The sequence below is a fragment of the Somniosus microcephalus genome, chromosome 10 (assembly GCF_052327205.1).
Source record: "Somniosus microcephalus isolate GS21.2 chromosome 10, FLI_Smic_1.0, whole genome shotgun sequence".
NCBI classification, from domain to species: Eukaryota; Metazoa; Chordata; class Chondrichthyes; order Squaliformes; family Somniosidae; genus Somniosus; species Somniosus microcephalus.
In genome coordinates, this window is record NC_140996.1 from 165,963,772 (window position 1) to 165,990,687 (window position 26,916).

The following is a 26,916-nucleotide window of genomic DNA, read 5'->3' on the forward strand; positions in this document are numbered from 1 at the left end:
GCATACTCGATGGGCTGAATGGACTTATTTTGGGCTGTAATGATTGACTATGTCCTAATACCTAAATTCTCTCAATATCCAACCCAAACACCGATGACGTGAGGATTTTCACAACACTTTTCTATCCTTTTATTCAGTTTGGTCTCACGAAAATATTTTGTGCACTTAAAAATCCAGAAGTTAATTTTTAATTACTTTTCTTTTAATTTTAGAATGTCAGGAGCAAGAATTGTTGGTCATATGGCTTACAATCTGAAGCCTGGAGAGTATGGCCTGGCTGGAATCTGTAATGGAGGTGGTGGTGCTTCTTCAATATTAATTCAGCGGTTGTAAAATACTGACTGTCGTTGCTTGTGATTCAAGGGCTAAGCTGCTATACGGTACAGTGCTACTGAATAATTATGACGCACAAAATTATATCTGCAATTTTCATCCCCAAATTTCTATTGTCTAAAGAAAACCAGTCTTTCTGCATTGGTGGCAAAAAGTACTGATTTATAGAAGTACTGCAGATGTTATGTAAGAGCAAAAAGGCTGAAATATGCCTTTTTAAAAGTTTTACATTTGTACTTCAACTGTATTCTGTCTGTTAAGTTGTGAATGTCTGATCAGTGCAGCAGTTTTGTTTCAGGGTTAATTCTATCCAACTTTAAAATCATTGTGGCCTTCCATAATTTGTTCTCCCGGGTATACTTCTACCCAAAGCGAACTGTACAGCAAATACTTGAATTTTTAAACCCCCAACTGTGCATGAAAATAGTGGATTTATAGCAGTTATTAAATACATGTGGTAAGCTCGAAGATGTTCTATCACTGCTTCTACTTTAGAAAAGCAAGTGGGCCTGATTGTAAACTTCTGTGCCCCATCATTAATAAAATCTTAAGTATATTAACAGATGAGTATCAGTAATAATTTCCTTAGTCAATTATTGTGCAATTAGAATATTCTAAAAATGGTATCTTGAAAACACGGGTGAATTACTTGAATTTAAAGGTATTTTAAGATAACATGACATTTCCCTATAGTGCAATTTGTCATCACCTTTTGGTCAAAGAAAAATAATCTCTTTTTAAAAGTAGAGATGAATTTAACTACTTGGTAGTAAATTCCTTCCACTGGTTGCTTATTCCAAGCTTGCATCATAGCCGAGAGAAATTTGCCCATTGGATAGCTGTCTACATTCTTACCAGGTCTTCTGCTAACCCTGCACAAAGTAGAGCCTGAACTAGACTATATTTTCCAATCTATGAAGCGATATTTGGTATCACCTTTCTCTGCATTGCTGCACTCTGGCTGAAGGTCATATTTCGAGATGAGAAACTAAGCACAAAGGTAGGAATTTCCACTGATTACTTAAGGTGGTTGATCTGTGATTACTGTAGCAAAAGTCAGAAATTGGTGCCAGTTCAGTTCTTATTTAAGTGGATAGGGCCCTATGTTAGGGGTGGAAAAAAGGTGCAGCCTTGTTTTGCATTGTAAGCTGCCAATCCTGCACTAAAAAGAACCAGAACAACAAATTACAACAGGGACTTGAGCACATAAATCTAGGCTGACACTCCAGTGCAGTGCTGTCTTTTGGATGAGACATTTAAACCAAGGCCCCAGCTGCTGCTCTCAGGTGGACAAACTATTTCGAAGAGCAGGGGAGTTCTCCCCGGTGTCCTGGCCAATATTTATCCCTCAACCAACATAACAAAAACACATTATCTGGTCATTATCACACTGCTGTTTGTGGGAGCTTGCTGTGTGCAAATTGGCTGCTATGTTTCCCACATTACAACAGTGACTACACTCCAAACATACTTCACTGGGTGTAAAGCGCTTTGAGACGTCCGGTGGTGGTGAAAGGCGCTATAGAAATGCAAGTCTTTTTATTGAAATGACACAATCGGGAGACCGCCAGGTAATCATGCTCCCTTGCACAGGGTAGATTTATAATTAAAGTACAGTTCAAAGCTTTACAGTATTTACAAGTTGACATGGTATTAATAACAATTGCAACTTGAAATATACAGCTCAAGTTCCAAACAAGCATGTTACTTTCTGCAAAACTTGCCCTTCAACTACACTGCGCAACGTTGACCTTGCACGTACCCACTCTAAATTTCAACAATTGGAATTAAGTGCTGTTCAGAGGGCATTGTCATTTATTTAGAATTTTGTACATCAATAATACAATACCAGGAATCGTGTGTAGGTGAACGGAGTGGGATGCAAGAGCAGTTCCGTTCCTCATTTGAGATTAAGGCCATATTGAATTCTGCATAATCATTCATCATATTGCAATGAACTCAAAAACTTATCTACATCCATTTCAACAGGAAAAGAGTCCAGGTGTTTCTTTCTCTTGTGTTTCTAGAAGATAAAACATTTCATTTTAAAGTTAAAATGAATTAGCAATTTTTTCCATACCAAATAATGTATGAATTCTGAACAGAAAGAAGAAATCAAAAAGGAAAAATGTCTGCAATGTGTCCCATGGCCTATGAAATTAAAACAGCCATATTTTAAACGAAGTGAAATCACCGATGTTAGTCATATAATTCATAGAACTTTCAATACATGTTGTGAAATGGTCTGAATCTATTCTCGTATAGCCCCCAACAGAGAAATAACCACATTATGCTTATGCTCAAGCACAAACATGCTGCATATCCACTAACTTTAAATACTGTGCTATTACCACTGCCTGTCTGAGGAAAAGCTTTGTCCTGGTTAAAAGTCAACAAAACTGAAGCCATCCTCTTTGGCTCATGTAACCACTTGTGCATCATCAGCTTCAAAGGATCTGCTCCACACCTTATTCCTTCAGATACTGTGCCTTGCCCTATGGAACTCCTACTCCAGCACCTCCACTTTACCACCCACTTCCTACTTTTATCTTCGTGTTTTTTTGTACTTTGCCATCCCCCAGCACTTCATTTCCCCTCCAACTTGGTGTTTGATTTTTTCTACAGCTCCATGAAGTGCTCAGACATCTCTGTATATGGAGAGCACGATAGAAATGCCAATAGAAAGGATAATCTAACTCACCATCCACAGTCAATCACATCTTAAATGATGTGTTTTTTGCCTTCACTGCCTCACCCAGAAAACTATTTTGTCCTGAACTTTTACTAGTTTGCACCTATTATCTCGTTGCGGTTTAACTTGATACAGTGCTTCCGAGTAAACTTTTCTATTTGACGTAATAGCATATACTTCATTACATTTTGGAATTTTCTCACTAGGTATTCCCTTGGGTTCAACATCTGGCCACTCCTGTAAGCAGACCTCAGATCCACCACAAACCAGAGTTGCCTTTACCTGCCCAATATCTAGGTAAATACACCTGCCCAATATCTAGGTAAATAGAAAGGTCTCAGGCCAAAAAACTTGTCACTGTACTCCAGTTTACTGGAATATATCATGTGCCATCACATGATCCACTTCCTCTGGTAGTTGGAAGATTTCAGACTAGCTCAGGTTATAAGCCACTATATAAATATAATAATTGAACATCAAACAAGTAAATGAACACATCCATACAAACAGTTTATTCATTAAAACATTATACAATTCTCAACATCAAAAACATGGTATTCTCCTGTACTAACCCTTAACAAAAGAATGACCTTTGAAACAGTTATTTACTTTGGAAGTGGATATCTGCTCCCAAGGGATTAACCTTATATCCCTGATAACTTCTGACTGACCTTTGTTGTTCTATTGCCCCAAGATGTAAATTCCTCTGACAATATCCCAGAGGACATTAAAATTGTGGCCTGGAATTGCCTTTCACAGAAATTAACACCGGTTTCTACACCAATATTTCCTGAAAATTGTATTAGCATACCAGAGCGTAAAACAAATGGGGCCCCAAGGAAAGCGCAGAACATACACCATCTTCCTTCTTTAAGTCCTGCTTTATCCTACTGACGTTATGAAAGTTTCTAAGAAATTCCAGGCCTGTGTTTCTAATAACTAAGATTAAGTTGTCAGACATCTGCTGAATTCAAAATGCTGCTGCCCACACAACTACTGCAGCTAAACTGTAGAGTACCAGTGAGCTGGTTACTGAATGGAATGGCTTGATTATTAATCAGCTCCAAACACTGAACTGAGGAGTGTCCCCATTCAAGGACAGCGGCCATCTCAGTTAAAGAGTGATCCAACTGAGACTACAGCAAGCAGGTAAACATCTGCACATCAGTGTCTCTGGCATACCGAACTATAATGTAATATTCTCTGATGAATCACCTAATACTTAGTTTTAACCCTAATGCGATCTACAAGAAAAAAATCTAAATTTCAGACAAAAATACTTGATTTTTGTCACACCCTTTTCAAGGCTTGAAGAGTAAGGTTTTTAAAACTCTGTCCTCTAACCGCAGGGATCAACCTAATAGTGCCTTTCTGCAATGCTTCCAGCGCTTGCCTCCACGACCCTACCTGGAAGACTAAAATTGAACATCTGTAACCAGAACATTATACAGCCTTAACACAACATTCTTAGGTTTATACTCAAGCATTCGGTTTGCTACTCTGTAATGAACATGCTAAAGTTAATCATCCCAGATCTTTTTCACCCACTCCTCCAGCTAGTTTAACACATTGGAATATAATGAGGGGCATGCTTGTTCAATGTGCACTTACATGCATTGAGCTTCATTCCCATGGTTCAGTCTATGTGTAAATTTTGTCTGGGCTCTTCTGTAGTTCCTTGCTTGCTGTAACATTACTGCCTCCACCTGCCCCTCCCCTCCCCTCCCCTCCCCCCCCCCCCCCCCCCCCCCCCCTGCTAATTTAGCATTATTAGCTAATCAGTTCAGCCACAAAACCCCATGGCTTTCTTATAATGTGGAATTTGTCAATTTTATAGTGCATATTGTACATCAAATTCATGTATGCACTATGTCTGCCCTTTTCCAAATGGCAACATAAATCTATAATTGCTGAGCAATTTAAGCAGCTAAATTCTACAAATCATTCCTGTAAACTGTTCAACTTTACCATTTTAAGCCATCTTAATACTCATTTTAAAACAAACAGCAAAAGCTAGCTGTTCTTGTGGCATTAACACACACACACACAATTAAAAGGTTTCAATTTAAACTCATCAGTATACTTAAAGCCATACCATATACCTCTCGGTCCCAATTTTCTCCCCTCTCCTTTAGGTATGGTTCCACAAGCAACAGCTGCCCTCTGGTACTGCACCCAAATGGCCAGTATTCATAGGGGAACTCACCATGTTCAAAATCATAGGTATAAACCAACACCTCAATCACTCCATGGTGCAGGGTACTGGAGTACCAATGAACTATGCCATGTCTCTTTGAATACAACTTTTTCATTATCACTAATCAGTACTTATACATTGGTAATAAGTGGCAATAGTTTGTATTGCCAAACACCTACTGTAAGGCCACCATGTGACAAAATCCTAAGACTGAGCTACTTACATGTGATTTTGACCTTTTCTTCCTTCCAGGTGAGCTGGAATTCTGAAGGTCTGTCTTACTGGATAAAGACTGCTGTTTATATTCTTCCTCCTGTTCTTCCAGCTTTCTTTTCTTTGTCTGGCTAAGCGGTGACCGGATTTGAAAGGTATTATCTTTCAGAGGTGTGGTACCAGTAGTCCTTGCAATCGCTGCCCTTGAGAGAATCATCAGCGTATGTGCAGCCATACTAACACTGTTTTCACTTCCTGCTTCACTTGCTGGGCTGCATGTTGGTATGTCTGGGGTTGTTGGAGGTACCATTACTCTAGGCGATGCCTTCTCATCTCCAAAACCTTTGTTGTGTGGAGTCCTTTGAAATTCTGAGCAATCATCCTGCCCTTCATGTACATTAGAGCCTGGTGTCCTAGGCACAGGTAAGTCAGCACTACTTGTTTGTTTTGGGGCAGGGCTTTGCTTCTGCATGTCTTGCAGCATCTCAGCTGCCTGTTTAGTTAGTGTGCTGGTCAAACTAAAACCATCACTTTTATCTGGATTCCTTTTAGAAGCTGTTTCTTGAGAGACTGCAGTGGTCCCTTTTTTGCACTCTTGCTGAGTTTCAGGAATTTTATTTATGCCATCCTTGTCTGTGATGTCCGTTTTAGGTCTCTCACTTTGAGAGCCTTTCTTTTGCATTTGTGTATTCAAAAGATCTGAAGTTTCTCTACTTCTCTGTCTAACCTGGTCCCTGCTTGTCTCATTTTCCTTATTTGCTGTTGCTTTATGGAATGAATAAGAGGGGCCAGAAGATGAATTTTTACTCTTCTCTGATTTCCCCTGTATTTCTCTCCCTTTACTAACCCTTGTATCTGTCCTTTCAGACCGCTCCTTGTTCTGGGAACTAAAAAGTCTGTCAGATTGGCTTTTATTATCTACATGATTTTCTTTTTTTTCTTGACTGGTGTTAGACTCCATATTGGGTTGATTTGATTCTGTGGAAGTTGCATTATCAAAGCACAGCACTCGTCTATGGCGCTGAGCTCTTGATTTTGAGCTTGATGCACTGGATATCTCCATTTGACGCTCTCTTGATTTTCCTACTTGGTCTACATTCTGGTCTGAATTTTCACCCCTATTAAAAGAATGCAAATTTTGTATTATATGTTGCAGCTTTTATCAAAGAACAGAATTCACAAAGGCAAAAATTATTTTGTCTGCTTCACACGCGGAAGCACTTCATTTCCACTTGCTATCTTCCCAGATGATATGGGAAAGAACAGATTAAAAAAAAAAAAATTACACCTGGTACTGAGTGGCTGAGAGCAGCATGGGCAGAGATAAAGTGCAAAGAGAAACTGGGGAACTGGGCATGTGGCTACATGGTGGCCAATGTTATAAGTACAGTAATTACAAAGTGACGCAAGAACATAAGAAATAGGAGCAGGAATAGGCCACTTGGCCCCTCGAGCCTGCTCCGCCATTCAATAAGATCATGGCTGATCTTGGGCTCAAAGCCACTTCCCTGCCCGCTCCCCATAACCCTTCACTCCCTTATCTTGTAAAAAATCTGTATCTCCAGTTCAATTGTAATAGTCGCACATTCCAAACATCACTGGGCATGAAGGAATCAGATTAATTCTTCCTTCCCATAACATACAGTTCTCTCTTGTGCAGTGAAAGTTAAAAAAATAACTTTTCTGGCTGTGTAAACGATTTGTTTATGGAAGTATACGTTTGCCCTGCATAGAGTCATACAGCACAGAAAGAGGCCCATCGTATCCACGCTGGCCATCAAGCCCGGTCTATTCAATCCCATTTTCCAGCACTTGGTTCATAGCCTTGTATGCTATGGCTTTTCAAGTGCTCATCTAAATGCTTCTTGAATGTTGAGGGTTCCTGCCTCTACCACCCTTTCAGGCAGTGAGTTCCAGATTCCAACTACCCTCTGGGTGAAAAAGTTTTTCCTCAAATCCCCTCTAAACCTCCTGCCCCTTACCTTGAAACTATGCCCCATGGTTATTGACCCCTCTACTAAGGGGAAAAGTTCCTTTCTATCTACCCTATCTATGCCCCATATAATTTTGTACACCTCAACCTTCTCTGCTCTAAGGAAAACAACCCCAGCCTGTCCAGTCTCTCTTCATAGGTATGAGAGCGGAATTGAGTAGAGTGGATTGGGAAAATAGATTAAAGGGTAAGACGATACATGATCAGTGGTGTACATTTAAGGAGTTATTTTACAACTTCCAAAAAATATATATTCCACTGAGAAGAAAAGGGTGTAAAAGAAAAGACAGCCATCTGTGGCTAAGTAAAGAAATTAAGGATAGTATTCGACTAAAAACAAGGGCATATAAGGTAGCCAAATCTAGTGGGAGGATAGAGGATTGGGAAAACTTTAAAGGACAGCAAAAAATAACAAAAAGATTAAGAAAGAGAAGATAGATTATGAAAGTAAATTAGCAAAAAATATAAAAACAGATAGTAAGAGTTTTTATAGTTATATAAAAAGAAAAAGGGTGGCTAAAGTAAATGTTGGTCCCTTAGAGGATGAGACCAGGAAATTAATGGTGGGAAATATGGAGATGGCAAAAACACTGAATGAATATTTTATATCAGTTGGCAGCACGGTGGCATAGTGGTTAGCACTGTTGCCTCACAGCGCCAGGGACCCAGGTTCGAATCCGGCCTCGGGTGACTGTGTGGAGTTTGCACATTCTCCCCGTGTTTGCGTGGGTTTCCTCCGGGTGCTCCGGTTTCCTCCCACAGTCCAAAGATGTGCGGGTTAGGTTGATTGGCTATGATAAATTGACCCTTAGTGTTAGGGGGATTAAATATGTGGGGTTACAGGGATAGGGTGGGATATGTGTTGGTGTAGGGGTTACGGGGGTCGGGTGGGATGTGTGTCGGTGCAGGCTCGATGGGCCGAAATGGCCTCTATCTGCACTGTGGGGTTTCTGTGATTCTTTACAGTAGAAGACACTAAGAATATCCCAACACTGGACAAACAGGGGGCTAAGGAGCTAAACACGATCAAAATCACTAAGGAAGTGGTACTCGGTAAAATAATGGGACTCAAGGCGGATAAATCACCTGGATCGGATGGCTTACATCCTAGGGTCTTGAGGGAAGTGGCGGTAAGGATTGTGGATGCATTGGTAATAATTTTCCAAAACTCCCTGGACTCAGCAAAGGTCCCGGCATACTGGAAAACTGCTAATGTTACACTCTTATTTAAAAAGGGCAGTAGACAGAAGGCTGGAAACTATAGACCGGTTAGCCTAACATCTGTGGTAGGTAAAATTTTGGAGTCCATTATTAAGGAGACAGTAACAGGACATTTGGATAATCATAATTTAATAGGACAAAGTCAGCATGGTTTTATGAAGGGGAAGTCATGTTTGACAAATTTGCTGGAGTTCTTTGAGGAAGTAACATATAGGGTGGATAAAGGGGAACCAGTGGACGTAGTGTATTTAGACTTCCAAAAGGCATTTGACAAGGTGCCACACAAAAGATTATTGCTTAAGATAAAAAATCACGGGATTGGGGGATATTCTGGCATGGATAGAGGATTGGCTATCTAACAGAAGGCAGAGAGTTGGGATAAATGGTTCATTCTCAGACTGGCAATCAGTAACTAGTGGTGTTCCGCAGGGGTCAATGCTGGGTCCCCAACTCTTTACAATCCATATTAACGATTTGGAGGAGGGGACCGAGTGTAACATATCAAAGTTTGCAGATGATACTAAGATGGGAGGGAAAGTAGTGAGTGAGGAGGACATAAAAAACCTGCAAGGGGACATAGACAGGCTAAGTAAGTGGGCAGAGATTTGGCAGATGGAATACAATACTGGAAAGTGTGAGGTTATGCACTTTGGCAGGAAAAATCGTAGAGCAAGTTATTATCTTAATGGCAAGAAACTGGAAAGTACTGAAGTACAAAGGGATCTGGGGGTCCTGGTGCACGAAACTCAAAAGGTTAGTATGCAGGTGCAGCAAGTGATTAAGAAGGCCAATGGAATGTTGGCTTTCATTGCTAGGGGGATAGAATATAAAAATAGGGAGGTATTGCTTCAGTTGTACAAGGTATTGGTGAGGCCGCACCTGGAATACTGCGTACAGTTTTGGTGTCCATACTTAAGAAAGGACATACTTGCTCTCGAGTCAGTACAAAGAAGGTTCACTCGGTTAATCCCGGGGATGAGGGGATGGACATATGAGGAGAGGTTGAGTAGATTGGGACTCTACTCATTGGAGTTCAGAAGAATGAGAGGCGATCTTATTGAAACATATAAGATTGTGAAGGGGTCGGATCGGGTGGATGCGGGGAAGATGTTCCCGATGATGGGTGAAACTAGAAGTAGGGGGCATAGTCTTAGAATAAGGGGCTGATCTTTCAAAACTGAGATGAGGAGGAACTACTTCACTCAGAGGGTGGTAGGTCCATGGAATATGCTGCCCCAAAAAGCTGTAGAAGCTACATCATTACATAAATTTAAAACAGAAATAGACCGTTTCCTAGAAGTAAAGGGAATTAAGGGTTACGGGGAGCGGGCAGGAATTTGGACATGAGTCTAGGTTCGGATCGGTCATGGCCCTGTGGGTAGCGGAGCGGGCCCAGGGGCCGTGTAGCCTGATCCTGCTCCTATTTCGTGTGTCTAATTCTGTTAGATTCAGGAGATGGTTCTGTGATAGTGGATTGGCGGTTAGGATCAGATCAGCCATGATCTTATTGAATGGCGGAGCAGGCTCGAGGGGCCGATTGGCCTACTCCTGCTCCTATTTCTTATGTTCATAGCTGAAGCGCTCCAGCCCAGGTAACATCCTGATGAATCTCCTCTGCACCCTCTCCAATGCAATCACATCCTTCCTAGTGTGGTGACCAGAATTACACACAGTATTCCAGCTGTGGCCTAACTAGTGTTTTGTACAGCTCCATCATAACCTCCCTGCTCTTATATTCTATGCCTCGGTTAATGAAGGCAAGTATCCCATATGCCTTTTTAACCACCTTAGATCCCTGAAGGCAGCAGGACAGGTAGATATGTACATGCACACCAAGGTCCCTCTGATCTTCTGTCCTTCCTAGGGTCCTACCATTCATTGTGTATTCTCTTGCCTTGTTAGTCCTCCCAAAATGCATCACCTCACACTTCAGGGTTAAATTCCATTTGCCACTGTTCTGCCCATCTAACCAACCCATCCATATCGTCTTGTAGCCTGAGGCTTCCCTTCTTGCTATTTATCACTCCACCAATTTTCATGGCATCTGCGAACTTACTGATCATACCTCCTACAATCATATCTAATTCATTAATGTACACTACAAACAGCAAAGGACCCAGCACCAATCTTGCGGTACACCTCTGGACACAGGCTTCCAGTCACAAAAACAACCTTCAACCATCACCCTCTGCCTCCTACCACTAAGTCAATTTTGGATCCAATGTGCTAAATTACCCTGGATCCCATGAGCTCTTACCTTCTTGACCAGTCTCCCATGTGGGACTTTGTCAAAAGCCTTACTGAAGTCCATGTAGACTACATCAACTGCACTACCCTCATCCACACACCTAGTCACTCCCTCAAAAAATTCAATCAAATTGGTTAGACATGATCTCCCCTTGGCAAAGCCAGGCTGACTATCCTTGATTAATTCTTGCCTCTCCAAGCGGAGAGTAATTCTGTCCCTTAGAATTTTTTCCAATAATTTCCCTACCACTGATGTTAGGCTCACTGGCCTGTAATTCCCTGGTTTATCCCTACTACCCTTCTTGAATAATGGTACTAAGTTAGCTGTTCTCCAGTCCTCTGGCACCTCCCCTGTGGCCAGAGAGGTTCTGGAAATTTTTATCAGAGCCCCTGCAATCTCCTCCCTTGCCTCACCCATCAGCTTGGGATACATCTCGTCAGGGCCTGGGGATTTATCCACTTTTAAGCCTGTTAAAACCACTAGTCCCTCCTCCCTCTCGGTACTAATTTACTCTCATAATTCATCTTCTCTTTTTTTAGTCATCCTTTGCTGGTTTGTAAAAATTTCCCAATCCTCTGGTCTCCCAAACAATCTTGGCAACATTGTATGCCTTCGTTAAAGTATTCGTGCTCAAAATGTTAACACTGAGGAATGAAACATTTTTCGTTTGGCCATTCAGGTAGGGTAGGTCAAGTTCAGCAGTTAAGTGCAGAGTAAACTGCCTTTGCTCTACCCCAATAATGTAATAATGTGCCTCAGTCTCAAAGCACACTCCATAAATGAATCAGTGTGGCATTTTGTTCCATTTCCCACACCAGCTAATTATAAGCCCTCAAGCCAATTTAGTGCCAAATTGCAGTAGTTTTGTCTTGCAGGCCCATATCTATTAGGAATTGAATGAGACATACAAATTCATTTCATGTAGATGGCATTGTGGGCAGGGTTTGTACCTAGAGGTCATCAAACTAAGTCATGAGTTAGATTAGATAAATAGAATTCATCGAAGTGAAATTTCCAACTCATGAGTTCAACTTTATGCTCAAAATTTTATGAATAAAATCTTCAGTGCTAAAGAAATCAGAAAACAAAACATTAGTACAGGTGGAAGAAATGGAGGAAAAGGAGATGAAGAGGGAGAAAAATCAACAGCTATGACAATCAGTAAATGGAGTGAAGGGTGTGCAAACTGCTAATCAAAAACTATTACATGATATAAAACATCAGAGAGGTAAATCAGAAAAATTAAAAGGGCAAAAGAATGTGCAAATAGTGTACCGTGAAGAGACAGGAGAAGCCCACGTAAATAAGAGAAAAAGGAAAAAAATGTGTGTGTGGGGGGGGGGGGGGAAAGAGAAGGGAAAAAAAGGCACTGTAAATGCAGATCTGAAATTAAAACAGAAAATGTTACCAAATCACATTGGGTCTGCCAGTCCAGGGAGAGAGAGCGAGAACATGCGAACACCAAGAGATCAAGTGTTGCTCCCCTTTCTTTCTCCCAAAAGCAGTCTAATTCTGTATCTCAGTCAAACTATGAGGTGATGATACTTGAACCAGGCAGGAACTTGATTTTGGTCTCTTGCCAGAAAGATCTGGTAATTCTGGCAAAGGCCACACTTAAGGAAGCTCAGGTGAAGATTATATTTTGAACTGTTCAAATCCAAGCAAAGAGTCCACCCACCCAAACATCATTTCTAAACAATAAAACAAAACCTGTACTGAGAAATGTTAACTTTAATAGCATACAGACTGACATATCACAATCATTCTGTTATATTACCTGTGGGGCTGGGAAGTACTTTGTGAGATTGATGAATCTATTGAAATCAAAGTGCCAATAACAGATGACTGTCCTAGAAAACAAGGTAATAACAGTAATTCATTTAATCAATTCAGTGTATTCCAGGATAACAATTTGGACAAAACAGTGAGAAAGCAAAACATCCAATTGCTTAGTCTTCACATTTACAGTTCTCCATAAAGGAAACAATTTAATGTAGTGAAGATTGAAGATGCACATTACCAAGCCACAAAATGCTCTAGTGATACATATTGCAAGTCTGCTTTCAGCCACCACAATGGTGTGAATTACAAATAACTCTACAACATTCCAGGATACACAGACATTTGATAGTTTCTGTCAAAGGAATTAACTGTTAAAAATACCATTTGATCATGCAAGATAACAAGCAGGAAAAAGTGACATTTAACTAGCTAGGTACATAGTTTGTCAAGGAAATGTTTTTTGCATAAATATAATTCCTAGCTATTTCTTTCCATACATACTAACCTGTGTTTAAGGTGCTTGGTTGAATTGCTAACTGCGGTGGTTTCCTTGAAATGGGAAGTTTGCTGAATCTGCTACATTTTTTGCCAACTGATGATGATACCGGCATACGGAGAACCTGGTTGAAATAAATAGAAAATTGCATAACTAAGTACTGCAAGTGGAGATTGGCCTAGGTACATTACACCTTCAAGCTGGCAAAAAAAAAGTTCTTATCCCCTATCTAAAGTCCTTGTGTGCCATGCACCCTCCCTGTCCCAGAGATGAGGCGCAAACTTGCTCCTAGACCTCCACCAATGCCGCTCTACATGACAGGCTCCAAAGAAATGCACACCAGTAACCTGGGTGATGACTTGCACTTTCCCTCTCTCTCGGCATGGTGCCTCCCAATCACTTGGCCGAGATCAGCAATATACCACAGGGAATTGCAAACGTGAATCCAAGTCCTTTGGTATGGTGCCGACGACAAAATTTAGCCTTCGTATTTAACAGAAAATACTTTGTTTCCAGTTCAAGTATGATCTGTTTCATTACTTGAACCAATGGCAACAGTGGAATGGAGAATCTAAGGGGGAGAAATTCGGTATCGCCCCGTTTGGGGCGCAATTATCGGCCGGGCACAAAGTTTAGCGCCTGGCGCAAATTATTGCCTCCGACTGCAAACTTGGCTTCTATCGCCCCTGGAGGTGATTGGAGCGCTAAATCAGCCGCTACACACCTCTCTTGAGGCGCTACCTCAGAGCGCTGGCGAAGCTCATGTGATGTCAGTCAGCAAAGGAACACAGACACAATGGCACCAGCCAGTTCTTAAAGGGGAGGGTCGATCTTGCTCTCCACCCACACCTTGCTCATTGCAGCCTTGAATTTCAGCCTGGAGAGACCTGTACATCAAATCTGCTGGAAAGAACAATGGAGAGGCATTGGTGGCGTGCAGCCCCCATAGTCTCTTCTAAATTGATGCAAGGAAGATCAAATCAAAATGAACCTGCAAAGTGTTGCTCAGTACCCAAAACTCAACACAGTGCTGAATATCTCCAGAAGTCTCTCACTCAGACTGCGTGGTGCAAAAATGTCGCCGAAAAAAAGGCAGGAACCGGTCGCCTTTAAATAGCACTCCCCCCAGTCCCTTCCCGACTGCAAGACACTCCCCTCAACCCGTCGTTGTTAGTGGCAGGCAGTAAGGCAGGGGGCGCCACTCAATATCCGGTCCGGGGCGCTACATGCTCAACTGATGTCACGATCTACGGGTGCAGGAGATCGTGGCAGTAGTGTTTATCACCGCCGCAAACTGGTCAATTTCGCGAGCGACGCAAACATCGCCGTACCTGGGTGCTAGTTGCTTTGCGCCCCATTAGCGCCCTCTTAAGGCGCTAACGAGAGGTGCAAACCAACCTAATTTTTCCCCCTGAACATTTTGTGCATAGACTAAATAATGAATGCCCGTATCCTAACTCGCACCAATTCTCGATCACCCATCACTCCTGTACTCGCTGACCTCCATTGGCTCCTGATCCACCAGCTTCTCGATTTTGAAATTCACATCCTGGTGTCCAAATCTCTCCACAGCCTCGCTCCTCCCCCCCCCCCCCCCCCCCCCCCCCCCCCCCCCCCAACCCTGCATGCCTCGCCCCTCCTCCAACCCAACATTCCTCCCCCTCCAACCCAACCCTGCATTCCTCCCCCTCCAACCCAACCCTGCATTCCTCCCCCTCCAACCCTGCATTCCTCCCCCTCCAACCCTGCATTCCTCCCCCTCCAACCCTGCATTCCTCCCCCTCCAACCCTGCATTCCTCCCCCTCCAACCCTGCATTCCTCCCCCTCCAACCCTGCATTCCTCCCCCTCCAACCCTGCATTCCTCCCCCTCCAACTCCTCCAACCCTGCAATTTTTGTCTATTATGCTCCTTGGAATGTTTTACTATGTTAAAGGTGCCATATAAATGCAAGTTGCTGTTGCAAAACAGTTACCTTTGTTCTCCAGTATTAAAGCTGGGAAAATAAACTGTTACAATAATCCACAACATAGTCAGGCTATGGCATACTTTACTACAAATGGCTGTTGAGGCAGAGAGTAGGACATCATTTAAAATGGAACTGGTACAATGGGCCAAATAGCACCTCTCTTTGCTGTAATTTCTGTGGTGTGTGTGAGACAGAATCAATCAAGTTCTTATAGTCCTCAATCAATATACAATTATCCTCAGTAAAAGAAGCACCTCCTCAAAGTCACAGATCATGTGCTCCAATGCAGAGACACACACAAAATACATATGAACTTACCTGTTGGGGTGACACTGTGAATGAGGCTCCACTGCTCGGACCCATTATTGAAACAGGAATCATCCCCATCATTCCTTGCAGCACTGGCTGAACAGGGGATGCGATAATAAAAGTTGACCCTGAAAAATGTAACACATTTCAACTGTCAGTAGCAGGATGAGCTAGAAAACCCCATCAAAGGAAAAAGTTACCATCATATAATGCGCTACCAGGCTCAGAGGCCAGATATCACTCAATTTGGGGAGGGGGAAGAAAAATAACAGATGGAAGGTCATCTCAGGTTACTTTGTGCCCTTCATTGGAGGAACAGCATGAGTCATGGTTGCTCGCTGTCTGTCCTCTCATAAGGAATAGTGAGGGAAGGAAATAAATATGTACTTTGAATTGGTGTTAATCTTCACTAAACATGGTACCCGAGTAAATGCAGGGAGTGACACTCAGCCACAGACAAGAAAAGCACAGGCGCAATCTCTTTTCTGCAACGCGTTAGCTGAAAAGTCAGGTTGTCTCCGTTCTGTGCCGAGTTAGCTGCCAAGACAACAGTTTGTGTATTACTGTAAGCGCAACCAAAGACGAAACTGTAGGAAAAAAACTTCAATTAACTGTCTTCATCTGCTCTTCTAATTATACTAGTCCATCATCACTTGCCTTTGCATGAGCTGTTTATGACACCAGCCATGCAACAAACTTTAACTGGGTGCACAATATAGTATTACTTCATAAAGTTGGGTAGTACTATGCACTAATGGAAACAATAAATGTTTGCAGTATCACAATAATTCTGCATGAAGTTCTACAATTTGGAGATGCACAAATTTTGTTAATTGTAAATTTGACAGGTTTACAATACTAATTTAATTTTGAGTAGAGTCTCATCACCTGCACCAATACCTTGTGAAAAACTTGAAGATACAGGCTGTCCCATTGTAAAAACAGTGCTTGGCCTTGGAGGCGTTGCTAAAGCTTGAGGAACTGATGTCGATAGAGTTGCAGAAGCAGAGCTGCTTGGTAGCATCAAGACATTTGCAGAATTCCCTCGGTGGTCCAGAATGAATGTGTTACCATTATTTGGTTCAACTCCTTGCCTCAAAGATTGTCCTGCAAAATCTTGCACACAAGTTGCTATCAGGACACTGCTGGATGGCCCAAACGTAGTAGCGGCAGGCAATAGTTGAATAAGCCCAGTGTCTTTTGATAGGTTAATTGGATTGTGTGTGGACAACAGCATACTGTCAGTCTGTGGTATATTAACTGTCACATTACTGGAGGTAACACTTTGTGTAGGCACAGCTTCAACTTCAGCCGGTGCAACATTCTGCTCACTGCTTTCAGGCTCCTCTGCCATTCCCAAACTATTTATAGCATTTTCAGTTTCTTCAGTACTTACACACTCATTGCGACTAGAGATGGTTTCTGTAACAGCAGGACTGCTGCTACTTGATAAAGGTTGTCTTAATCTTTTGCCTTTTAAGGGTGTACCACCTGGAGAGGACAATATAATTGTTGGTACATTTTCATTTGTAATACTGGACACAGCATTACTTAATTCTGTATCTGATGAAGACTGCTTGGGATCATCACTAATGATTATCTTGAGCGTTACTATATTTGTGGGATCTACCTCCATAGTGCTGGAAGGTTCAACATTTGAAAGTTTGGAAGTGGAGATAACATCAGACTTTGCAGAAGTGGCAGTGAGGGGTGACTTATACACTATATTAGTTGAAACACTTCCTGCTGCAGAATTTAGGCCTGAAGTAACATGGTTTGGTTGTAGGGATGTAGCCTTAGCCCCAGAGCTCGATTTAGAAGATAGAGAAGAAGAAACCGGTTCTGTTTGGTCAGGCAACTCCACTTCAGCAGAAACGATGCACGTTTTTATTGCACCAGATTTGAGAGACTTCACTGAACTAGAACTTACAGCGGAACTATTTGATGCTTCAGGGACTCTGGAAACAAGGACTTGAGATTGCTGTGGATTGGTTAAAGAAGGGCTTCTAGAAATTCCATGTGTGTACACAACAATTTGCTGATCTGACACTGCAGTTACAGAAGAGTTATCAGAATCAACTGATAAAGTTCTTCCATCCAGAGAAGCAGGCTCACACACAGAACTTTTCTGCACTATAACTGTTGACTGAACCGATGTTTCAGAACAAGTTGAAGGTGGTACATTACAAACTGCAGTTGCAGTCTCACCAGTTGCCCTTGTAACACAAACAGTTTTGATTGCTGGCTCTTCAAGTTTGTGTTGACTCGTAACTGCTTTTGACTCATTCGTACCATAAATTGAAGACTGATCATTAACTTCTGCAGCAAGCCCATTTTGACATGTCAATTTGGATAGTGATTCTGTTTTCTCATTGTGATTAGTTAACTCTTCAATGCCCACAGTGCCCTCACTAAGCTTCTGCTGCACAAATGGAGACAGTTCTGCCTTTTCATGATAAATGGATGGTGACTGGGTTTCAATCTCCATTTCAGCAACATCCCCAGCTCCTTGAGACTCTGACACAGCTAAAGTAGTTGTGTGAATAACAGCAACAGATGAAGGAAGGACAGATCCAGAACTAGCTTCTCCAGTGGTCCAACAGTTACATTTGGATGCCTGGCTGCTGGAAGTCTGACTATCCATTGAAAGCACGGATTTGTTTGCATCAATTGAAAGACTCGGATTTTCTTTTTTTGGGGATTTTGTAGCGGAGTTTGATTCTGGTGATTTTTTATGTATTGTACCATCAGCTTTGCTTTTCATTTTATAACCACTTGGCGCTTTCTCAGAGACTGACGAAGGTAAGGACACTAGGATACCTAAGAAAAAAATAGAATGCAATTAAGGAATTATCCACTGAAGGTAATGCATTTAGTTATGAATTTTTGATACAGATCCATGTACTGTACATGTATTTCTGACTTTATAAATTAGTAAACAGAAAACTACAAACTCACCCAATTCTTCTGTTTGAAAAGTGTTATACGTGTCAGGGAATGCTGAACTTCCGCTATTTTCTATTATTTCCAAGTCTTCTTCACCAGACTGTCCATGATCACTATCCACACTCCTTTTAGATTTACCTAAATTTGGGGATTATAGAATAGATAAAACACAAATATACCAAATTATAAACAAAACAAACTCTAGATATACATTTAATCCTGATTAACGATGAACTGATTTCAAAACCAAAATATACAATTTATCCATCAGTCATAGAAACATAGAAGATAGGAGCAGGAGTAGGCCATTTGGCCCCTCGAGCCTGCACCACCATTCAATGAGATCATGGCTGATCATCCAAATTCAGTACCCTGTCCCTGCCTTCTCCCCATATCTCTTGATCCCTTTAGCCTTAAGAAATATATCTAACTCCTTCTTGAATATATTTAATGAATTGGCCTCAACTGCCTTCTGTGGTAGAGAATTCCACAGGTTCACCACTCTCTGGGTGAAGAAATTCCTCCTCATCTCTGTCCTAAACGGCCTACCCCTTATCCTTAGACTGTGACCCCTGGTTCTGGACTCCCCGGCCATCAGGAACATCCTTCCTGCATCAAGTCTGTCTAATCCTGTTAGAATTTTATAAGTTTCAATGAGATCCCCTCTCATTCTTCTAAATTCCAGCAAGTATAAGCCCAATCGACCCAATCTCTCCTCAGACGTCATTCCTGCCATCCCAGGTATCAGTCTGGTGAATCTTCGCTGCACTCCCTCCATGGCAAGAACATCCTTCCTCAGATAAGGCGACCAAAACTGCACACAATACTCAAGGTGTGGTCTCACCAAGGCCCTGTACAACTGCAGCAAGACATCCTTGTTCCTGTACTCGAACCCTCTCGCTATGAAGGCTACATACCATTTGCCTACTTAACCGCCTGCTGCACCTGCATGCTTACCTTCAGCGACTGGTGCACAAGGACGCCCAGGTCTCGTTGCACTTCCCCTTCTCCCAATCTATTGCCATTCAGATAATAATCTGCCTTCCTGTTTTTGCTACCAAAGTGGATAACCTCACATTTATCCACGTTATATTGCATCTGCCATGCTTCTGCCCAATCACCCAACCTGTCCAAATCATCCTGGAGTTTCTCGGAATCCTCCTCACAGCACACACGCCCACCCAGCTTTGTGTCGTCTGCAAACTTGGAGATATTACATCTAGTTCCCTTGTCTAGATCATTTAAATTGTGAATAGTTGGGGTCCAAGGACCGATACCTGCGGTACCCCACTAGTCACTGTCTGCCACTCGGAAAAAGACCCGTTTATTCTAACTCTGCTTTCTGTCTGCCAACCAGTTCTCTATCCAAGTCAGTACCTTGCCCCCAATCCCATGTGCCTTAACTTTACACGCTAATCTCTTATGCGGGACCTTATCGAAAGCCTTCTGAAAGTCCAAATACACCACATCCACTGGTTCTCCCGTATCTATTTTACCAGTTACATCCTCAAAAAATTCCAGTAGATTAGTCAAGCACGATTTACCTTTTGTAAATCCATGTTGACTTTGTCTGATCCTGTCACTGTTTTCCAAGTGCTTTGCTATTCTGATCTTTTATAATGGACTCTAGCATTTTCCCCACTACCGATGTCAGGCTTACCGGTCTATAATTCCCCGTTTTCTCTCTACCACCTTTTTTGAACAGTGGGGTAACATTAGCTACCCTCCAATCCATGGGAACTGTTCCAGAGTCTATAGAATTTTGGAAGATGACCAGCAATGCATCTACTATTTCTAGGGCCACTTCCTTAAATACCCTAGGATGTAGATTATCAGGCCCTGGGGATTTATCGGCCTTCAATCCCGTCAATTTCCCAAACACCATTTCCCTACAAATACTGATTTATTTCAATTCCTCTCTATCATTAGACCCTATGTTCCCTGACATCTCTGGGAGGTTATTTGTCTCCTCCTTTGTGAAGACAGAACCAAAGTATGTATTTAATTGGTCTGCCATTTCTTTGTTCCCCATTATAAATTCCCCTGATTTTGACTGCAAGGGACCTACACTTGACTTCACCAATCTTTTTCTCTTCACATATCTATAAAAGCTTTTACAGTCAGTTTTTATGTTCCCTGCAAGCTTACTCTCATACTCTATTTTCCCCCTCTTAATTAATCCCTTTGTCCTCCTTTGTTGAATCCTAAACTGCTCCCAATCCTCAGGTTTGCTGCTTTTTCTGGCCAATTTATATGTCCTCTCCTTGGATCTTATGCTATCCCTAATTTCCCTTGTTAGCCACGGTTGATTCACATTTTTTGTTTTATTTTTATGCCAAACAGGGGTGAACAAATTTTGTAGTTCATCCATGCGATCTTTAAATGTTTGCCATTGCCTATCCACCGTCAACCCTTTGAGTAACATTCCCGAATCAATCCTACCCAACTTGCGCCTCACCATCGTAATTTCCTTTATTTAAATTCAGGACCCTAGTCTCTGAGTCAACTACTTCACTCTCCATCTTAATGAAGAATTCTATCATATTATGATCGCTCCGCCCCAAGGGGCCTCGCACAACAAGATTGCTAATTATACCTTTCTCATTACATAATACCCAGTCTAAGGACATATTGGTCCAGGAAACCATCCCGTATACACTCCAGGAATTCCTCCTCCACAGTATTGTTACTAATTTGGTTAGCCCAATCTATATGTAGATTAAAGTCACGCATGATAACTGCTGTGCCCTTATTGCACGCGTCTCTAATTTCCCGTTTAATGCCATCCCCAACCTCAGCATTACTGTTTGGGGGTCTGTATACCACTCCCACTAACGTTTTCTGCCCCATGGTATTTCTCAATTCTACCCATATAGATTCCACATCATCAGAGCTAATATCCTTCCTTTCAATTGTGTTAATCCCCTCTTTAACCAGCAATGCTACCCCACCTCCTTTTCCTTTTTGCCTGTCTTTCCTGAATACTGAATACCCCTGGATGTTGCGTTCCCAGCCCTGGTCACCCTGGAGCCATGTTTCCACAATCCCAATCATATCATATATCCGTTTACATCTATTTGCGCAGCTAATTCATCCACCTTATTACGAATGCTCCTTGCATTAAGACACAAAGCCTTCAGGCTTGTTTTTTTAACACTCTTAGACCTTTTAGAATGATTGTTTATTGCGGTCATGTTTGATTTAAACCCTTGATTACTCTGACTGCCACTTTTGCTTTTCTCCTTTCTGTCTTTTGCTTCTATCCTTGTTTTCCTTTCCTCTGTCTCCCTGCACAGGTTCCCAACCCCCTTATCACCTTAGGAAAAAAAATCTGAAATATCAGAAGTTAAAATCATTGAATGATACAGCATTGAAGGAGACCATTCGGCCCATTATACCTATGCCAGCTCTTTGAAAGAGCCATCAAATTAGTCCCACTCCCCTGCTCTTTCCCCGTAGCCTTGCAAATTTTTACACTTCAAGTAATTTATCCAATTCTCTTTTGAAAGTTATTAATGAATCTGCTACCACCACCCTTTCAGACAGTACATGCCAGATCATAACAACTCACTGCATAAAAGAATATCTCATGCCGCCTCTGGTTCTTTTGCCAATTACCTTAAATCTGTGTCCTCTGGTTACCGACCCTCATGCCACTGGAAACAGTTTCTCCTTATTTACTCTATCTAAACCCTTCATGATTTTGAACACCTTTATCAAATCTCCCCTTAACCTTCTCCGTTCTAAGGAGAACAAACCCAGTTTCTCTAGTCTCTCCACGTAACTGAAGTCTTTCATCCCTGGTATCATTCTAGTAAATCTCCTCTGCACCCTCTCTATGGCCTTGACATCCTTCCTAAAGTGCAGTGCCCAGAATTGGACACAATACTCCAGCTAGGCCTAACCAGTATTTCATAAAGTCCATTATCTACAAATTTTGAGTGATGACCAAAATACAAGGCCACTATATAAGCATAAATTAGAAAAGTGTACACTTTTTGATGGGGTTCAGTACAAACCATATTCAAAGAGATCAAACAAAGCCTGAAATGCTGGGTCTGACTCAGTCTGCTCCAAGATATCCTGGATAGCTTCATCAGACATATGGACTTCATCCTACGAAAAATAAGATGGACATTTTATTTAAGCTTTCAGTTCGGTTTGCAGAAAATGTTCACGGTCATACAGCCTCATTTAGTTAAGGAGACAACACAGTCTAGATTGTGAACATTTTTGGTGCCTTCAAGAACACATGACCTTCAAGAATTTTATTACACTTGTATTTTTTTCCTTCCCTGTTTTTAAAAAAGTTTTCCTCTTTCACACCATTCCCCATGTGTATAAATGTTTCTCAGCACCAAAATTCAAAACCTAGGCTACTGAGTTGAAAGTATAAAATTTGTGCCGGCTGGATGCTCTCTGTTCATTTTGAAGAACCATGTTACTGAAGTGACATTATATAGTGTTCTTCAGCTGAACCCCATTATGCCAACATTTCTGTAGTTGTAAACTAAAGGAAAATATTTCATAACTGTATTGGAATATGGATATCATTAAATCTTTTAAAAATTAAACGTGATTGCTAATAAGCTATGAAAGTTTTATTATATTTATACAAATGCAGCGACAGCAGAGTTACTACTACTGAAACGTCTTTCAAGCATTGTCCCACAATAGATATATTTTACTCACAATTTTTGATTTGCAGGCCCGAAGCCACATCTAGCACACTAAAATAACTTATTGGTATCTCGCTGGGCTGCTCTCTCAGGTCAATTAAACTAACTTGAATATATTTTAAAAAGTTCAAGAGCATCTATTCAATACAAATAAATTGAGCAAAATGAACTACCACATTTAATGATCCAAGTGTTCAAATACTTAAGTTGCATAAAATAAGCAGGCATATACCACTCAAATAGAAAATAAATGTTACCCCGAGGCCTAGGATTTCATCAATGGACTGATCCGGCAAAGTAGTACTACTATCTGGTGGCTTTGAAGAGTGTCCAGTACTGGTATCGCTATAAGACGACAAAAGGTATTGGATTTAACACTTAAATTTGAAAAGTTTTACATGATGTGCAATGAAAGCTACTGCTGACTTTATCCACCAGTTTACAAAAGACCGACCCACAGCTGGTTAAATTATATGGTCTCAGCTGAAATGTTTCGCCAAACATACAGATGCCAACTGAATTTCCATAACCAATACATTTTTTGGTATACTGTACTACATCATAGTGTAGTATAGTGCAGTATATTTTCAGATCAACAGCATTTGATCAATAATGGAAACATATTTGAATATTGGTTTGTTTCCAATCGACAGTTACCTTCCTAGTGTCCAGTAACTCCCTCCTAATGATCGTTAATACCTCGCAAATCTCCTCCCCAGTCTTTCAGCAGTGCAAGATACGTAACATTTAATTTTCAGCCCATTTACTCGGTTTAGGCTTCTATCTAATGTGCAGTCATTGTCAAGTGTTTGCAGCACTTCAATGCTGTTGAATACTGACAGCACAAATGTCAAAATAAAGTTGGCCACGGTCCCTTTAAGAAAACCGGCTGATGACTCATCATTAAATGACGTCACCAGACTCACTTCCTCTAATCGGACCGAGAAACTTAACAAGCCCCATCAACAGAAAGTTTTCACAGAGCGGGATGAAGCCAGCAGCTGGGTCGGAACCCGTCCCCGCCGAGGTGAGCAAAATCCCGGCCAGAGTATGAAAGCAACAAGTTAATGCTAAAACCTACTCAAATCATTGGGTAAGCTGCTGCTTGATTAGTGTGTGCAGTTTTTTTTTTTTTTTTTTTTTTTTTTTTTTTGAGTTCTTTACTTTAGGAGAAATGTCACAGCCATGAAGAGGATGCAGAAGAGATTTCCTGAAATAGGGGGTGATGTGCTGCCAAATATAGAGAAAAAAACAAGTCAGCTTGGTAGACAGGGCAAATATATAAGGGCAAGGCTGGATGGCATCTATTTTAATGCAAGGAGTCTTGCAAATAAGGTGGATGAACTGAAGGTGTTGATAAACACATGGGAGTATGATATTGTTGCTATCACGGAGACATGGTTGAGGGAGGGGCAAGACTGGCAGCTCAATATTCCGGGGTACAGAATCTTCAGGCGAGACAGAGGGGGAGGTATAAGAGGAGGGGGTGTCGCAATATTAATTAAGGAGTCAATTACTGCAGTAAGGAGGGATGATATATTAGCAGGTTCCTCTAATGAGGCCATATGGGTGGAGCTTAAAAACAAAAAGGGGGCAAGCACTTTGCTGGGAGTGTACTATAGGCCTCCAAACAGTCAGGGGGAGATAGAGGAACAGATATGTAGGCAAATCTCAGAGAAATGTGCAAATAGGGTAATAATAATGGGGGATTTCAACTTCCCCAATATTAACTGGGATAGTCAGAGTGTGAAAGGCTCAGAGGGTGTAGAATTCTTAAAGTGCATCCAGGAGAGCTTTTTGAGCCAGCATGTAGAAAGTCCTACAAGAGAGGGGGCGGTACTGGACCTAATTCTAGGGAATGTGGCCGGCCAAGTGGAAAAAGTGCTAGTAGGTGAGCACTTTGGTGATAGTGACCATAATATGGTAAGATTTAAGGTGGTCATGGAAAAGGACAGGGATGGGCCGGAAATAAAGGTTCTAAATTGGGGGAAGGCCGATTTTAATAGGATAAGGCAGGATCTGGCCAAAATGGACTGGGATCAGCTACTTGTAGGAAAATCCGCATCGGAGCAATGGGAGGCTTTCAGAAGGGAGATTGAGATCATACAATGGCAACATGTTCCCGTAAAGGTCAAGGGTGGTTCCAAAAACCACAGGGAACCTTGGGTGTCAGGGGATATACGAGAATGGATTAGGAAAAAAAGGAGGGCTTTTGGTAGATACAAAAGGCTAAAGATGGAGGAAGCCCTAGAGGAGTACAAAAAGTGCAGGGGGATACTTAAAAAAGAAATTAGGAGATCAAGGAGGGGCCATGAAATAACACTGGCGAGCAAAATAAAGGAAAATCCTAAGATGTTTTATAAGTATATTAAGGGTAAGAGGATAACTAGGGAAAAAATAGGGCCCATTAGGGACAAAAGTGGCAATCTGTGTGTGGAGCCGGAAGATGTAGGAGGGGTTCTAAATGAATTTTTTGCATCTGTTTTCACTATGGAGAAGGACGATGTAGACATAGAAATAGGGCGGGGGGTCTGTGATATGCTCGAACATATTAACATCGAGAGGGAGGAGGTATTGGCGGTTTTAGCTGGCCTAAAAATGGATAAATCCCCAGGCCCGGATGAAATGTATCCCAGGCTGCTGTGTGAGGCAAAGGAAGAGATTGCGGGGGCTCTAACACATATTCAGGACCTCTCTGGCCACAGGGGATGTGCCAGAGGACTGGAGAACCGCTAATGTAGTACCATTATTCAAGAAGGGTAGTAGGGAAAAACTGGGGAACTACAGGCCAGTGAGCCTAACATCAGTGGTAGGAAAATTATTGGAAAAAATTCTGAGGGACAAAATTTGTCTCCACTTGGAGAGGCAAGGATTAATCAGGGATAGTCAACATGGTTTTGTCAAGGGAAGATCATGTCTGACTAATTTGATTGAATTTTTTGAGGGGGTGACTAGGTGTGTGGATGAGGGTAACGCAGTGGATGTGGTATACATGGATTTCAGTAAGGCCTTCGATAAAGTCCCGCACAGGAGACTGGTCAAGAAGGTAAGAGCCCATGGAATCCAGGGTGCCTTGGCACATTGGATACAAAACTGGCTTAGTGGCAGAAGGCAGAGGGTGATGGTCGAAGGTTGTTTTTGTGACTGGAAGCCTGTGGCCAGTGGGGTACCACAGGGATCGGTGCTGGGTCCCTTGCTGTTTGTGGTCTACATTAATGACTTGGATATGAATGTAAAAGGTATGATCAGTAAGTTCGCGGATGATACAAAAATTGGTAGGGTGGTAAATAGCGAGGAGGGTAGCCTCAGTCTGCAGGACGATATAGATGGGTTGGTCAGATGGGCGGAACAGTGGCAAATGGAATTTAACCCGGAAAAGTGCGAGGTGATGCACTTTGGGGGGACTAACAAGGCAAGGGAATACACAATGAATGGAAAGACCCTAGGCAAGACGGAGGGTCAGAGGGATCTGGGTGTGCAAGTACACAGATCCCTGAAGGCGGCGGAAAAGGTGGTAAAAAAGGCATATGGGATACTTGCCTTCATTAGCCGAGGCATTGAATATAAGAGCAAGGAGGTTATGATGGAGCTGTATAAAACACTGGTTAGGCCACAGCTGGAATACTGTGTGCAGTTCTGGTCGCCACACTACAGGAAGGATGTGATCGCGTTAGAGAGGGTGCAGAGGAGGTTCACCAGGATGTTACCAGGGCTGGAGCGCTTCAGCTATGAAGAGAGACTGGGCAGATTGGGTTTGTTTTCCTTGGAGCAGAGGAGGCTGAGGGGGGACATGATTGAGGTGTACAAAATTATGAGGGGCATAGATAGGATGGATGCTG

At 42.0% G+C, this 26,916-nt stretch overlaps 2 protein-coding genes across 4 annotated transcripts in view; one reads left to right on the top strand and one right to left on the bottom strand.

The window, feature by feature from the left end:
• Positions 1-893, top strand: part of acat1 (acetyl-CoA acetyltransferase 1) — a 71,414-nt gene extending 70,521 nt beyond the window's left edge. For both annotated transcript variants that reach the window (XM_085999099.1, XM_085999100.1), the window contains one exon: positions 213-893. In XM_085999099.1, the coding sequence (XP_085855225.1) occupies positions 213-333 (121 nt within the window). In that variant the 3' untranslated portion in view covers positions 334-893. The remainder of the gene's footprint in view (positions 1-212) is intronic.
• Positions 894-1,903: 1,010 nt separating this feature from the next.
• npat (nuclear protein, ataxia-telangiectasia locus) overlaps positions 1,904-26,916 on the bottom strand; it is a 49,222-nt gene continuing 24,209 nt past the window's right edge. The window contains exons 10-18 of one of the 2 annotated variants that reach the window (XM_085999097.1): positions 23,335-23,422; positions 22,418-22,514; positions 18,411-18,536; positions 16,341-18,272; positions 15,462-15,580; positions 13,185-13,299; positions 12,675-12,747; positions 5,446-6,553; positions 1,904-2,356 (exon numbers count right to left, since the gene is read on the bottom strand). In XM_085999097.1, the coding sequence (XP_085855223.1) occupies positions 2,270-2,356; positions 5,446-6,553; positions 12,675-12,747; positions 13,185-13,299; positions 15,462-15,580; positions 16,341-18,272; positions 18,411-18,536; positions 22,418-22,514; positions 23,335-23,422 (3,745 nt within the window). In that variant the 3' untranslated portion in view covers positions 1,904-2,269. The remainder of the gene's footprint in view (positions 2,357-5,445; positions 6,554-12,674; positions 12,748-13,184; positions 13,300-15,461; positions 15,581-16,340; positions 18,273-18,410; positions 18,537-22,417; positions 22,515-23,334; positions 23,423-26,916) is intronic. The other variant, XM_085999098.1, reaches the window with a different exon arrangement.